Source organism: Stylophora pistillata, chromosome 4 (genome assembly GCF_964205215.1).
Source record: "Stylophora pistillata chromosome 4, jaStyPist1.2, whole genome shotgun sequence".
NCBI lineage: Eukaryota > Metazoa > Cnidaria > Anthozoa > Scleractinia > Pocilloporidae > Stylophora > Stylophora pistillata.
The window spans coordinates 36,760,673-36,776,325 of NC_142522.1; the positions used below are offsets into that span (position 1 = coordinate 36,760,673).

At 40.3% G+C, this 15,653-nt stretch overlaps 1 protein-coding gene across 2 annotated transcripts in view; it reads left to right on the forward strand.

The window, feature by feature from the left end:
• The window catches only part of LOC148733556 (protocadherin Fat 4-like), a 42,339-nt gene extending 27,394 nt beyond the window's left edge, over positions 1-14,945 (forward strand). For both annotated transcript variants that reach the window (XM_088757224.1, XM_088757223.1), the window contains exons 20-33: positions 587-1,291; positions 1,796-2,381; positions 2,778-2,985; positions 3,344-3,563; positions 4,757-4,876; positions 5,550-5,624; positions 6,069-6,245; positions 6,599-6,793; positions 7,428-7,581; positions 8,460-8,584; positions 8,687-8,990; positions 9,343-9,575; positions 10,343-12,400; positions 12,749-14,945. In XM_088757224.1, the coding sequence (XP_088613350.1) occupies positions 587-1,291; positions 1,796-2,381; positions 2,778-2,985; positions 3,344-3,563; positions 4,757-4,876; positions 5,550-5,624; positions 6,069-6,245; positions 6,599-6,793; positions 7,428-7,581; positions 8,460-8,584; positions 8,687-8,990; positions 9,343-9,575; positions 10,343-12,400; positions 12,749-13,120 (5,532 nt within the window). In that variant the 3' untranslated portion in view covers positions 13,121-14,945. The remainder of the gene's footprint in view (positions 1-586; positions 1,292-1,795; positions 2,382-2,777; positions 2,986-3,343; positions 3,564-4,756; positions 4,877-5,549; positions 5,625-6,068; positions 6,246-6,598; positions 6,794-7,427; positions 7,582-8,459; positions 8,585-8,686; positions 8,991-9,342; positions 9,576-10,342; positions 12,401-12,748) is intronic.
• Positions 14,946-15,653: the final 708 nt, after the last annotated feature.

The following is a 15,653-nucleotide window of genomic DNA, read 5'->3' on the forward strand; positions in this document are numbered from 1 at the left end:
CAGACTTAGGCAAAAATTAAATGTTTTTATCAAATATATTAGTCAAAGCGCCGCAGAAACAAAATCAAAGAAGTCGCGAAGGCTGAGAAGAACATAGGAAAATCACGAGGAGATAAAGGGAGGTTAAAGAAAATTAAAATAAACTACCTGAAGTGCAGGTGACCAAGCTGTGACCAACTTTGTATCGGCCTGGTTGTGAGGGTGGAGAAAAGGATAACGAGCCAAGTGGCCCATCAAGTCGACGCTTAACTTCGGTCTCCGCCGCTCGAAGCAACTAGGAGTATTTCTACTCTCCCATGAATGGGGTGCTAGTCCATAGCGGGGCTTCTCCTCAGTGTTAAACTCGCCGGTACCCATTTAGACACCTGGGTGAAGAGAGGCACTGCGAGAGCAAAGTGTCTTGCCTAGGAACACAACACAATGTCCCTGGCCAGGGCTCGAACCCGGACCACTCGACCCAGAGTCCAGCGCACTAACCATGAGGCCACCGCGCCTCTCACCTCAGGGTGTAGAGGGTGGTGCAAAATCGCAGGGCGGTCATCCGAAAACTACGACATATAACATGATCATTTATTTCCTTTCACAGAAAAACAAGACATTTATCATCGTTGTCGAAAATATTAACGAACCTCCCGTAAACTTGACGCTTACATCATCTTCAGGACAACAGTCATTCCCTGACAACATGCCGACGGTCAACGAAAATTCTGCAGCCAACGCGACAGTGGGGACACTTCAAGCCTTAGATCATGACGAGGTGCAGAACTTAACGTTCTCTCTAGATGACGACGCCAATGGTAAATTTTCTGTGGGCTCGCACGTCACATGTCACAACAACACCGACATTACAGGCGTGAAAACGATGTGCACTGCACTTTTGCAAGTCAGCGGGGATCTCAACTATGAGGAAAGCCGTAATGAAGACATTGCGGTGCGCGTGACTGATCCCAACGGGTTATTCCACATTCAGCCGTTGCAGGTGGCGATTTTAGATGTTAATGACCGACCCAGCAATGTCACTCTCGCAGGGGATGATACAGCTTTTATCAACGAAAACGTAAATGATGGTTATGTGGGCGATCTTGCGACCACAGATGAAGATGCTAACCAAACTCACAGTTACATTTTGATAAATAATGGTGGGTGGAGATTTCGCCTCAGAAACAACAAGATTTACACTTCATCATTCGCAAACTTGGATTACGAAGCAAAGTCGACCTACTCTATTCGGATTCGAAGCACAGATGATGGCCGTCCAAGGTTGAACATAGACAAGACCTTCACAATAAAGGTAAGCCTGTTCAGCTTGGAGATGTTAATTTGTAACACCTTTGGGGGCGGAATTAGCTCGAGTGCTGGAAAATGAAATTCAGTAGTATTCACATCGGCCAATAAGTAGAACGAAAATTATCTCAAAGAGCTAATTACTTGTCAAGTAAAAACATGAAAAGTGTTCGAAACCGGGAAATTGCAGGTGAATCCATTTCTCATCCTGATGGGTTTTAAGACCAGAGATGACCTGATAACCTTCTGACACGAATTGCTCGGGCGAAATCGAATGTATTTTGTTTTGGTTTGTTAGATATTTGTTTTTGCTTTAACTTGGTTGTCTTTTAGTTTCTAATGTCATTCTCTTTTAACTTTTTTTTCTTTGATAACTTTGCTTCGAGAGGATAAGGGTCACTAGATTTCCAAAATGATCTCTTTAGATTTCACTGAAATGTCTTACTCTGCGCCTCATGAAGGTGTACTGACTTGACTTGCAAAACTTATAATACCGTTCTACAATTTTTAGGTTCTTGATGTCAACGAACGACCGACAGATATTTTACTACCGTCGAGAGATGTCTTAGAAAATAGTCCCAAGGGTACAGTAGTTAGCAACATATCTGTCTTAGACCCTGACGATATGGGACCTCGAGGACCTTGGCAAAATCACTCATGTAGAGTCCTCAATCCCGTCAGTATTCCTTTTGAGGTCAACGGAACAGACGACTCTTTAGTTGTTGACGGAGATTTGAACTATGAAAAATTGAGTAGTTACAGCATCTATATTCGATGCCATGACAATGAAAATCCTCCTTTATCTGTCGATAAAAACTTCAAGATAAGCGTTATCGATGTGAACGAGAAGCCCTATGACATTACCATCTCCAATAACGAGGTCACCGAGAACGCAGGGATCGTCACAATTGGACGTTTTGATACCGCTGACCCGGACAATGAGCTGACTGTGGTGCAAACTTTTACATATACCATAGAGGCTGCCTCTGGAAGTGTCCCTTTCGTTGTTGTCCGAGGCGTACTTGACACTACGCGTAGTTTGGACTACGAGACAAATTCGACTTGGTCGCTGACTGTCAAATCTACGGATAACGAAGGTTAACATAGTTATTTGTATGTAAGTAAGGAGAAAAAAAGCGCCCTTGCAAAATCAGCTGGGATGAGCCGCAAAGAGTCTATCAGAAACAACAATTAGGTCCATTTTAACGGCTAGGACACTATTATCATTTTTGTATGAAAGGCTTTGTTGTTACCTACTCGGAAAATGAGTTCTCAAATCATTCGTCTTTATGAGAGAGCGTACAATCTTAAGTTTTCCGATCAGCCTGGTTGATTATCAGTAAAACTCAGTCTTACAATTTTTCTTTCAAATATGTTTACTACTCGTTATGTGTCTGACATTCAGTCGTTTTTAAAATATATCTGATAGCTAAAAAGGCTTAAGGTTATCGAACTGAACTTCCTCTCTTTATACATATTGTAACTCTCTGTAGGTCTCACTTTGACGAAGAACTTTTCAATAATCGTCAAAGACACAAATGATCCCCCCACGGGCATTTCAGCTAGCGGTCCACTAAGTGTGAATGAAAACAGTCAACCTGGAGAGTATATAGGAAGTTTGACGACCGCTGACCAGGATGTTGGACAGACGCACCAATACCAAATACTTAATGTGTTCGCACAGGGGCATAGGAATCAAAGGTATGCCGAACCCGTGATGAGTGTCTAGCTTATCAATGTTAGTGGCGACTGCACTTGGAACTAAACACAATGTCTTTAGAATGAGTTAGTGTCGAGATGAATAAGCGCATAAAAACGAAAGGGCTACCTTACGCAATCTTAGCGTAGACCTTTTGGAGTACTGAGGTGTTTATAAAGGACAAGCTTACATGGAAGTTCTTGCAAGAAAGCTTCTTTCCTACTTCGTAATACTTGTTACTTGCTCCGATTGTGCAAAAAATTTGATGATTTATTTTTGATATGATATTGTCTTTTTTTTCGTAATAATTTCGCTCTTTTTTACCGTCATTTTCACGCTATAATTTCCCTTTTGTTGCAGTGGTTCATCAAATCTTCATAACTTGTTTGCCATTGAGTCGCCGTCTGGCAGAATAACACTACAAAAGCCAGGGCTCGATTACGAGCTGTATGCCAACTACACAGTGACAGTGAACAGTACAGACAGCGGTTTCCCATCGTACTCTACTCTGGGCTCGTTTATCGTTAGCGTTAATAACATAAATGAACAGCCCCAGAGCATGTCCTTATCTGGAAATCAGGTTAGTCGGAACGAAATAGAAAATTGTGGCCATATCTAAGTGACAGAATGCTAAACCAATAGTATTTGCACCGCACTTTGGTGATACTAATCTTAAAGCCAGGCTCATACTCGCAGGGTGCAGGAGGCTTGTCACACGGAAACCTCCATCTGGTATAACGTCTCAGCAACGAATATTTTGTAGTTCTGTTGGTGGAGCATTTGATTACAAAGTTGTGCACCATTAGCTTGAATCCCTCACCGCTCGATCCCAGGGATATGGCGAGGAAGTTAGCATTTTAAGGAATGCTAGAAACTTTCGTTGCAATCCACGCCTCCTTTGGGTGTTTTCAAAGATTGTGGACCACCCGTCTCCAGGCTCTCCTGTTAAGAGTAAAGTGAAATCCCCGCCATCAGGAGAAAGTTTAAATCTCTCGTACCCTTGTGAGATATGTAAGGTGCAGTGGCCTAGTAGTCATTGCACTGGACTCTGGGTCGAGAAGCCTGGGTTCGACTCCTGGCCAAGTGAATTTGTCTACGACTTGTCTAAGTCATATGCAATAAAGCTCTTAAGGAAAAAAAAAAAAAAAAGGAAAGAAAAAGAAAGAAAAGCTGCAACCCCAGATTTACCCATAATGGTAATAATAATAATAATGTAATATATATATTGAGCAAATTAACATGTTGATATGATCAAATGCGCATCACAACACTTTCCGGGGGACTTTGGCCAGACTGCATCAGCAGTTTACAGACAATCGAAGGAAACTTATTTGAAGATGCCCCCTCCCCCCTCCCTCCCCCCCAATTCCCAGTAAACAGGCCAGACCACATTACAGTAATCTCGTGAGTGGGTTCTTTAACGTCCCCTGCCTAACCAAATTAACTAATTAATAGATGCAGGAGACGGGACCTACGGTTTATTCGTCCTTATCCGAGAAGACTAGAATATCTATCCATTTCTTATTAAAGAAAGGTAGCGCATTCTCCTCAGTTATTTTAAGACCCTGAGTGTTGATCCGGCCGGGGCTCGAATCATCGACCTCGACCTCCCGCACAACAGTCCAGCGCTCTAACCAATTGAGCTAACCGGATTCGGGGAATGGGGTTTTCAGTTGACCAGGGCATACATTTAACATCCCTCCTTCTTTACTACTCAAGTGGGGCACTCTTCACTTATCTCATTTTAAACTAACCTATGTCGTGACATTTCAGGTGCCCGAAAACAGCCCAGTTGATACAGTGGTTGGCGACTTTTCAGTCTATGACCCGGACAACATTCACCTTCCTCTACAAAAGTTTCAATGTTCTGTGATAACTGGTGGACCATTTAAAGTAAGTATCAAATTAAAATGAATATACTTGTATTCATTTATTTATTCACTGAAGAAATACTTCTGTGTTCTGCAATAGTCCTTTTTACAGTTGTGGGCTTGGTGGCCAAGCCTTTGAACAGGAGTGAGGCTTAGGGTGACCTTGTTATGATAGAGATGTTGCTGCTTTTCAAATGCAAATTACTTTGTTATCGTGCTAACTAGATACAGGTCTCTATCTCAACAGGGTCACCCTTAGCCTCACTCCTGTTCAAAGGCTTGGCCACCAAGCCCACAACTCCAAGGGTGCTCATCAGTTGTGCGCTAAGGTTGAAACAAATAGAATAGTGACTACATCATTATTACGTCAACATGTCCAGTGCTGTTCTCAATAGATTCAACATTTATTTTCCAGTCAGACAAAGAAATCACGAACTTTTCGTAGTTTGTATCACAGAGCGTCAAAGAAAGCTTCCTGAGTAAATCCTACGACTGTACCTCTTCTCTCCACCCATCAGTTTAAGCGTCTAACGGCAAATTATCGGCTAGAATAACAACCGGCTTTATCGGCAGCTTTCCTCGTTAGAAAAAATCTACTCTGTTACGACAGTTATTTACTTCTATCAATCGAATGTCATTCATGGAAGTTTTTTTTCTTCTCGTTTAAGTTATCTCTGCTTTAAACTTGATTGCAGGTTGTGAAACATTTGACTCTGGTAGTTTCAAAAGACACCCTGGATTATGAAACAGTAGACACATACATAGTGAACGTAAGTTATCCATGATTAGCTAGTCTGACCAGTGTGGATTTTTTAAGTTTGATTGTATGTTATTCATGAAGTGTAACACGCATGTGTAGCCAGGTTGCTTTAACCTTTTCTGTTTGTACAATAATTCAAACTTTATTGCAAAACAAAAAATTGAAAAGAAAAAAATCCATAATTTAGTCATACTGAACATCCGGCGCTCTACAGATTCACAACTCAAACATGTTTTATCTTAGAGGCACAACGTCGCAATTTTTGCAGTTCTTTGTTGCGACGTGCAAAATCTATATTACCTTGAACGCAAGGCTAAGAAAATGACAAACTATTATGAGACAATATTATGGAAAGAATGAAACAAAAAAGAACAGAATCGAGAAGATTTTCGCGGAATACAGATACAGGAGTGAATCCTTTCAATCTTACATATTTGTTGATATCCTTCCACAGGTCACTTGTACAGAGCTGTTATTCAATCCCTTCTCTATCTCTTCACTGTTTGTTATTGACATTCAAGATGTGAACGAGGCTCCCTACAATCTGACCATCACCTCCCCCAAAGTGAGCGAGAACGGACCTCCTGGAGATTTTGTGGGCACACTCAGCGTTCTTGATCCTGATTCACCGGTTAGACGGTTGCTTCCAAATTCTTTTTTTTTGTTTTCTTTGCCGTAAACCAAAGTATGTATCGATAGTATAAGAAAGTCAAACACCATTTGAATTTTAGAAAAAAGGAAAGTTAATAACTCGAAGGAATTGTTACCGTTGCCAAGTCGAGTGTCCTCTAAGACTCAACTTCCTTTATTTTACAATGGAGTTTTTATTACTTTGTGTACTTGTTTACTTGAAGTTTGTTTATATGTTTTGTTTTGTTTATTTTTTCGATTGTTTTTGTATTTTACCAACCCTTCAATTAAAACTTCTGTCAGCTTTAATTTATAAGTAATTTTCCTTTACTCTGTTAATTTTCTTCCACACAGTTGAGTGGAAAAGCCAATCTATCGCTTACTTTAAAAGACCAGACACCAGGCCCTGTGGCGTTTACGCTGAACGGCACTAGACTGGTAACAACCAGAAAGCTGAATTTTGAAACTCAAGATTCTTACAAGGTGACAGTTGTTGCAACAGACAGTGGTAACCCACCACTCAATACCAGTCTCACTTTTGCAATTCAGGTAAGAAGAAACCCTAGATATTCTCAAACCTTGCGTTCAGGTAATCGTTAAGTCTCCGAAGTGATTCGCATAAAGCTCCCCATTAAAAATGTGTAAAATATCAAGCGAACTGGTGATGAGAAGATTCAAATTTTGATGTATACCACACAGATGAATAATGCTTCTTGCTCGCGCTGATTGGCTGGTTTGGAAGTGATTAGCAAGTGCTATTCACCTCCTAACAGCCGAAGAGTAAAAAAATCGTGCGCTAAGGTTTAAATATCCTACCCTTATTTTGTATTTTGACAAAAATAAACTCTTCATTTGGTTTCTGTGAGGTATATACTAAAACAGTTATTCACCTCAGTGACCGTGAAATTGATGGATAGTTTCCTCGGTGAATAACCCTAACGCGAAGATAAAGCCAGTCTTTGAACTAATTTACAAGGAAATTTTCAGTAGTTAAAGAAAAAAATTATGAAGAGATCTTGGAAATTACGCCATTCAATGTTAATTCATATTTTGCAGTAGATAAAACGATAATCAAGTGTAAATACACTTAATTCTGACGAGATTTCCAACCGCAATTTCTGTCCTATTGCTTGAATTTATATTAAGAATTCTCCGTGGTCTTAAAAATTTCAATTAATTTTAGGTGGTTGATGTAAATGACCCGCCCACTTCCGTCAGGCTAGTATCAAATGGTATTTACGAAAATGCAACCGCTGGTACTATCATAGGAGTATTGCAGGCTACAGACCAAGATGCAGATCAAAATCATACCTTTGTGGTCACTGGTGACGGTTCAGGTATTGACGACTTATGCAATGAATCTGTTCTATTTGATTATTACAGTTAAACTCGAGTTCCACAAGAGTCAACATTTTAATATTCCCCTAGTATTCCTTAGTAATTTGTACTTCCCTTCACGAAAAAATGATGGAAGTTGAGAATCGTTTTTAAGCCAATAAGGGATAATAAGGATCCTTCGACAAAGTTAATTCAAGTAAAAACGTCGTCCGACTAGTATTGTGTTTAAATTACACGTGAGCTAGCTCGGTCAGATGAGACGCGCGGAATAACGTACGAACGAGGCATACTGAGAGGTTGTCAGAGAAACGTGAACATACTGACTAATCGAACGCTAAGCACAAGCTACAGCTGCGCATTTTGCCTCGGTCATGGCCTTATACACCGAATGCAAATATGGCGTCCAATTCGAATTCCCATTGTTCTGGACTCACTAGCCTCGTCTTCACGTGGAAATACAAAAGGATTATTACAGGTGTGAGAGGCTAGTCAGTCCAGAACAATGGCAACTCAGATTGGACGCCATAATTGCATTCGGTGTATTGGCTAATCGGAAAACTGACAAATGTGTTCAAAATATCAATCAGAACCTAGTCACTGGAATTTCGAAACAGCACGTGTCTATCTCTGTTAGAGCTCTCGCACATGTTATTAGTGTCAACAATGTTCTCGATACCAGAACGTTCGAATAAGCAGGAATAACTCGTCAAATAAAATTATTTATTTCAAGCTCAAAACATCACAAAATCAAGATGGTCGCCACAGAAAAAAAAAAGTACCGAAGCTTGCGGTCCCCAGAGGCAAAACCACGAAAGGGCGGGAAAACGAGTGATATTTGAATAAATTCTTCTAACAAACAATATAATATCATTTTTAGATTGGTTCACTGTTAATGGAAGCAACCTGCAGCTCGCAAGCACTCCACTGAATTACGAAGCCACACCAGTAATGAACGTAACTATCCTTGTTACAGACAATGGCTCTCCCCCTCTTTCATTCAAGGTTGGTTCAATTTACAGAATCACAGTGTTGTTGTTGCTTTTCTTTATGAGCCTCAAGTTTTGCTATTACTGATATCTTTTGATTTATGCAATTGAATTTCAGGGTAATGTGAGCGTTACGGTGCTCGACAGCAACGACCACCCATCGGATATAAACTTTACCTCATCCCTCTCAGTAACTGATAACACATCGTTCCAGATCGTCATACCCGAGAACAGCCCGGGTGGAACTTCGCTTGCCAACTTAAGTGTCGTTGACGAGGACTCTGGTCAACAACACAATTGTAAACTTCTCGCTGGGAGGAATGATTTCATTATTAGTTCTGTGTCTAAATCGAGGTCAGAGATTACCCTGAAGGAAGGCGTTGAATTAAACTACGAAACTCTTTTGGATACTTCTCTTAGAGGTAAGAAACGGTCTTTCCTCTGATACAGAATCTGCTTCGAGTTTTTTGTCAAACTTGGCCTTTTGCTTTGATGGTTTCCTTGTTCATCAAACGCGAGGTACAAGAAACCTACTCCTGAGCCGGGACGAGATGCCTTGATACAAAAAAGCTTTAAAAATGAGTTCAGCGGGATTACCATTGTAATAAAGTCTCCAGGGTGTATCAAGTCTCAATTGACCAATACGAAACGACCAGTATGATTGCTGCACTTAGTATCATATCGATTATTGGGAAAGCGGACTTTGCATGCTTCAGCAGTACATGAGATATTTTATAGGCAATATTTATAAAAGTGTTTTTTTCCTTATTTCAGTATCAATTGAGTGCCGAGATAATGGCATTCCCCCATACTCAATACAAAAGAACCTCAGCATTCATGTGTCTGACGTCAACGAAGCACCATACGATATCCGTTTAAATGGTTCGACTGTGGTAGAAGAGAACGTGCGTGTTGGTTACCCTGTGGGATATTTCACTTGTAAGGACCCGGATAGAGGACAAGTTCATGTGTTTACTGTCATCGGAAATTACTCATCCGTCTTTGAGGTAACAATTGCAAAATTACCCTAATAGTTCTCATCTTGGTTTAGTTATTTGGCTTCAGAACGATAACTTATGCTTTTGCCCGGTTTTTTTTCGGAATCTCTTTCCCCAAGAAAAAAAATTGAAGGTAAATAATGGAAAAAAATTTCCATTATTTGGGCTAAGACCAAAAAGTTGCATTTTATTTTTGTCCCACTCTTTCCCATCCTATTTTTTTTTGTCAGGAGCACACATTTTTCATGAGCTTCGCCAGTGACTATCTATAGAAACTTATTTCCCATGCAGAATTTTTTAACTGTATGGTTCTAGACTCCCATAAATTAGTTTAAGGAAGATGATCAAGTTGCGATTTCTCAATTAAAAGCCAATTTCCTCGGAGTTCTTATTTTATAGTGACGAAGTCTTCAAAATAAACTCACCACGTGAGAATTGAATAAAGGTGATGATCGGTGTTAAGTATTCTAAGGCTTCAAGAAATTTTTTGGCTCTGTTTTTGAACAAGTGCCTCGGCATTAGAAGGAAACGTTAGTGCAGCCCAGAAGAAGATTGCTTTTGGGACATGCCTCTTCTTAGGGATGCCTTCATTCATAGGGCCCTAACCTCATTCAGACTGAAATGAATTTTCCTACGAGTTCCGTATATATAACCTTCACCGAGGAGACAAATTCATTTGGGCGGCGCTTTTTATTTCCTACTACTGAGGGTGACCCTTACTAGAGCTTCCATTGCACTAGATCTCCGAAGTGATATCAAATACGGTTTTGTTGCAGGTAAATAACAGTTACAACCTGATCGTCAAAGACCCTTCTCATTTGGACTACGAGAATCTTCATCCATATCTTGTCCTCACCGTCGCTATTCAAGTCACAGATAGCCCTACAAACGGAACAGGAGCTCCACTGAAAGCCATCGGTAACGTCACCATCAACATAACTGACGTCAATGAAGCACCTCATAACATCCAACTTGTTCCCGCTAACGTTACCGTCCCTGAAAATGTTTCAATTGGTCACTGCCTTGCGCAGATAACATCACGAAACCCCGAAAAATCGCAAACAGTAGTTTATAATCTTCTCAACTACCAGAGTACGTTTTCAATAGAAGATGTTTGCAAGGATAATTCTTCCTCTGCTTGTTGTCAAGAAGACGGGTTACCTTATCTGATTGTGAAGTCGCATCTTAGTTACAATGATTACACGATACGAGGCTACCAAATTCTGATAGAAGCTGAAGACAACGGAATTCCTCCACAAACATTTAACGAGACGGTTCAAATTCACGTGACCAAAATTGACCCATGTCCCCAGGCTACTTGTCACGTGGACGCCACATGCAGCCGCGTTGACTGGCAGAATTACACCTGCGTTTGCAATGCAGGCTATACAGGAGACGGCTTCAACTGCCAAGAAATAGACGAGTGTAACGCTACCTGCACAGAAGTAAACGAGTGTAACGCCAACCCGTGCAGAAATGGTGGCACGTGCCACGATTTCGTCAATTACTACAACTGTACATGTCCCAGCGGATATGATAATGATACGGACTGCACATTTATAAATTTTTGTCTTTCAAACCCGTGTAAGAATGGTGCGAGTTGTGGCCCAATCCTGAATGGATACAACTGCATTTGTCCATGTGGTTTCACTGGGAAAGACTGTGAAACGAATATCAATGACTGCGTGAATCCTAAAAAGTGCTTCGAGGGAAGTTGTATTGATGAAATTTGTAAATTTACTTGTGAATGCAAACCCCAGTTTTTTGGTCCTCAATGTCGAAGGAAGAAAGGCGAGTGTACAGAAGAATCATGTGAGAAACAAGAAATCTGCATACCACGAAACTTAGAAAGGTACAACACTACACAATGTGTATCTGTCGATGTCGTTGTGTCGTTACCATTTACAGAAAACAATATCTCTGACCCCCATTGGCAGTACCAGCTTGAACTTTGGTTCTCTACAAATAAACTAAATTTTTCGCTAGGAGAAATTACGAATGACGAAGATAATACAGACATGGTTAGTGTAAGAGACGTTTTCGTTATAAAACCGAGCTTAGAATCTCAGTCAAAAGTAAAAAGAAGCTTACTCGAGGAAAACCCCAATACGTTAGACTTCGTAGTACTTGTCTACTCAAAAGAACAGGGAAGATATCTTGGTGTTCCACAGAATACCGTCTTGTGCAGCATGAACAATATCTGTGTCGCGCACAAATACACCAGCACTGAAACAACGGATGATTTTGAGTACAAACTTTGCAGTGCAACGGCTATTAGGGTGAAGACGAAGAAGATTCCATCGTGCGCTCCTGATGACCCTGGGGACAGGCACCTTCGAAGGCAGCCACATCAACCGAGGATGAGCTTATATTACATCACCGCTGGTATTGGAGGGATCTTTCTGATCGTTGTTATCACAGGACTGATCCTGTGCAGAAGAAACATCCTGATTGCACGAGAGCGCAAATTTATGAAACAACACCGGTATAGGGAGAGAAGAGACACCTACACCGACAACATGCACAGGCATCACAGGGCTAACCAAGAAACAGAAACCGTAGGAACTCTGAGCCCGGTATACGGAAATGAGGAGCAGGAGGTTAAACACCAGGTAGTTACGCGGCAAATAAATGTGACGGACAATCCGCTCTATGAGGCTCCTGGCGAAATCAAAGTCAAGCGTTCGGAATCTACTCGTGGCTTTGACAATCCAATGTACGTAAGTTTCCAACCGCCGCAGTCGGACGATAAGAAAACGGTGCGAGAGGAAGAAGCCGAGGAAGCCCACACTGCTGTTGGATTCGCGAATCCCATGTTTGCATCATACAGACAGGTGGGTCTGGGATGCTTGTGCAACTATGGTATTTTCTTAGGTGGTGTTGTGCCACCTGGTCTCCAAATTTCACCCTGTTTTGAAGAATATTTCGTACCCAAAATGATACCCCTTTCTAGAAATAGTTGAATTAGGTACACAAAAGTTACCCAGTAGTTACCGCTTAATAATCTCTAGTGTGCATCAACTGTACCAGATTAAAATGTTGGACACCTTTTCAGGAAACGTCTGCGGATGTTTCAGAGATATACCCTCCTCCATGTGTTTCCAAGGTGACCTTGAATATCTTACTGCCAATCGAACAGTTACTATTTGAAATTTCAATGTACTTTATTTGACTTTTCGTAGGAAAAGAAGACATCGGAACAGAAACAAGACGACAGCGGCATATACGCTGTGCCAGTTAAACCAGACGAGCCAGTTAAACCAGACGAGCCAGTTAAACCAGACGAGCCAGTTAAACCAGACGAGCCAGTTAAACCAGACGAGCCAGTTAAGTGGGAAAGGAAAACGCCGATCTATGAAACCCTCACGAAACCAGCCAAACCGCCGGTTAACGAAGAACCTGTTGTTAGCGGAGGGCCCGGGTTCTTTAACCCTATGTACCAGACCCGCAGGGAGGTGGAAGAATTTCCCTCTGATATATCCAGCATATTTGCTCCACCTAGTCAGCCAACGGGGCAACCTCTTGATGACGATCTGGGGCAGAGTGACTGTTGAGTTTCTTTTTTCGTAGAAAAGGGCAATTAGATGATCCTCAGCTTTAAATAGAAGCTTGTAGTGTTTTAACCTTTGCGATTGTTTTTCATTCATTTCCACTTACTTTCCTTGTCTCTAAAGGAATGCGAAGAGGAAAGACTGAAATCTTTGTTCCACCCTAAATTTTTGGGAATTGTTTTTCGCACTAATTTTTCCCCAGTGTAATCAAACCAATTCATCTATTGCCATTTAGATTTGCAAGGGATTTACCGTCAAACAACACCAAGTTCCTAGTATCACTGCGTGACTTGGAAAGGAGCTAAAATTTGGTAGTGCAGTTTTTTGGAATTTCCCTTACCCAAGGCACAATTTTATTTCACTAGTTCGCCATTTTAAACCCGTTTAATCCTCTGCTATCCAAAATCTTTCTTAGTTTGACATCACCCAATTTTATTTTCTCATAGGTTACTAATGATGTTTTGTCGTTTCCTTTTAAGTTGAAATATGTTTCGAAATATTTTACAAACATTCTCAGTTAATCCTTGCACTCCCTGAGATGATCATTTAGCTATATTCTCCCAACAGTTTTAAAACACTGTGAAGCAGACAGGTGATGGGAGCCAGGACAATTACATAAATTATGTTGTCTCGATGTAACTCCAAACCCTCATAAACAGCCAACAAAGAAATGTGCAATGACCTGTTGGGAGAATTGGCTTTTAGATCTTGGGAGTGAAAGGGTAAACGCGGAGTCAATGAAATTTCAAAAGTCTGAAAAGTAATGACGAGGTCCGGAAAGAGGGAGAGAGAGAAAGGGAGATAGAGACTGCGTTTCTCGTATCTCAGAAGTTAACCTACCACGTCCATCTTTTGATTGTGAAATTTTCACGATCGGTTCATTTTCAAAGAACAGCCCACTTCATTTTATAAATGTAGCAATGAAATTATTTACAACTCCCTCTGAATTATCAGATGGGTTTTGTTTTATTGGCGTATCAGTAGCCTTGCATTGGTCAATTAACAATACCATCTCTTCACGACTGATTGACATAGGCAGCCAATTTTGTTAAAGTTTGGATAGCCTGTGTTTTTCTTGGTTAAGTGCAATGGACTTAAGTGGCTGATCATCGCCAATATTTTTGCTTTTGCTTTCCAAATTTCCGTCATTTCAAATTTCAATTATTCTTTATTCATTCACTTTCGTGACGACCTTCTTTTGAGAGGGGATAGTGAATGCAGTCTCAATTATTATTCGAGAAATTTAAAAACAATCATTTACGAGGGACACCCGTCCTCTCCAACTTGATTTCAAGGGAATTTAATAGTTATGTTAGGATTTAAATGTAAGGTATCAGATTTATTATACATATACCAGTTCTTTATTGATTATTGATAAATGTCCATATGTTAATTTCGTAATTCTTTACAAGTTATCTTTACATTTAAGATTACGAATAGTAAATGTAACTTCTTATTCCTCATTTAATCAGTTTTAAATAATATTCGTGAAAATATCAATCACGTTCAAAGAGACGTTCGTCAACTTTAAATTGCATGTTCAAGAATTCGATTGAGTGATTATTTCATTGTGATTAAATTGATTTATGGCAGTACGAAAATATCTCTAAATAAGTACATCCAATGCAACACAAATAATTTTTTTCCGATTCATTACAGATAAGTATGTTTACTATTAAACTATTTTTCATAGAGTAAATAGCTTGCATAATTTTACACACTGAAGATTGAGAATGATTTTTCCATGAAGTTGAAATGCTTTTCGGCACATTTACTGTAGCTCTCTGAATGAAATACAGCGTTGTAATAAAAAGAACTTGGCATCTAACTATTTTTGTGTTACGCTTGAGTTGGGTCTCTGGATTCCTTTCCAAGAACAGGTTCGTTGTTTTGTTTGTCTTTTCCATGTCAGGGAGAAACCTGTCGCCTGATTTTGTTGTTGCCTTCTTTGTCGAGCGAAGGCAATTGTCTTCCATTGAAAATAACTGCGGAACATGACCAGATTTAAAAAAGGTATACCACTTGACAATGGCCGGGCTTTTCAGTACCTAACTATTTCTTATACTCGACGTCATCAATAAGGGTATTTCCAGACTTTACTGTTTGTAATCATTGGGACACCTGCAATCCCACTACTAAATCCTAAGGTAGGAAAGTTTTCATCGAATTCTGGGTCTATTTCCTCAGCAAGGCCACGACTTAGTCGCTTTTTAGCAATGTTTATTCCCCTATCAGGGTCAACAAGGTCTTTATCGAGTCCATTTTTGATATAGTCATTAATCCTGAAAAATAAAGGACAAAAGCGAATTTAAAAGGCAAACTCAGCACGATTTTGTCGAAATTTATTTGATCTCGGCTTTCTACATTGCCCAATCATATTCTACTAATGATCTGTCGAAATTTCCATTCAAGAGGGTTAAAGATAACTAAACAAACAGTGTTGACATCAAGCTAAAATACCTTATCACAAGTTCTTCTCGTTTGCCACCAACTTTCGCTCCACGGCAGCTTAACCATGGCTTTAGAACGTTAATGG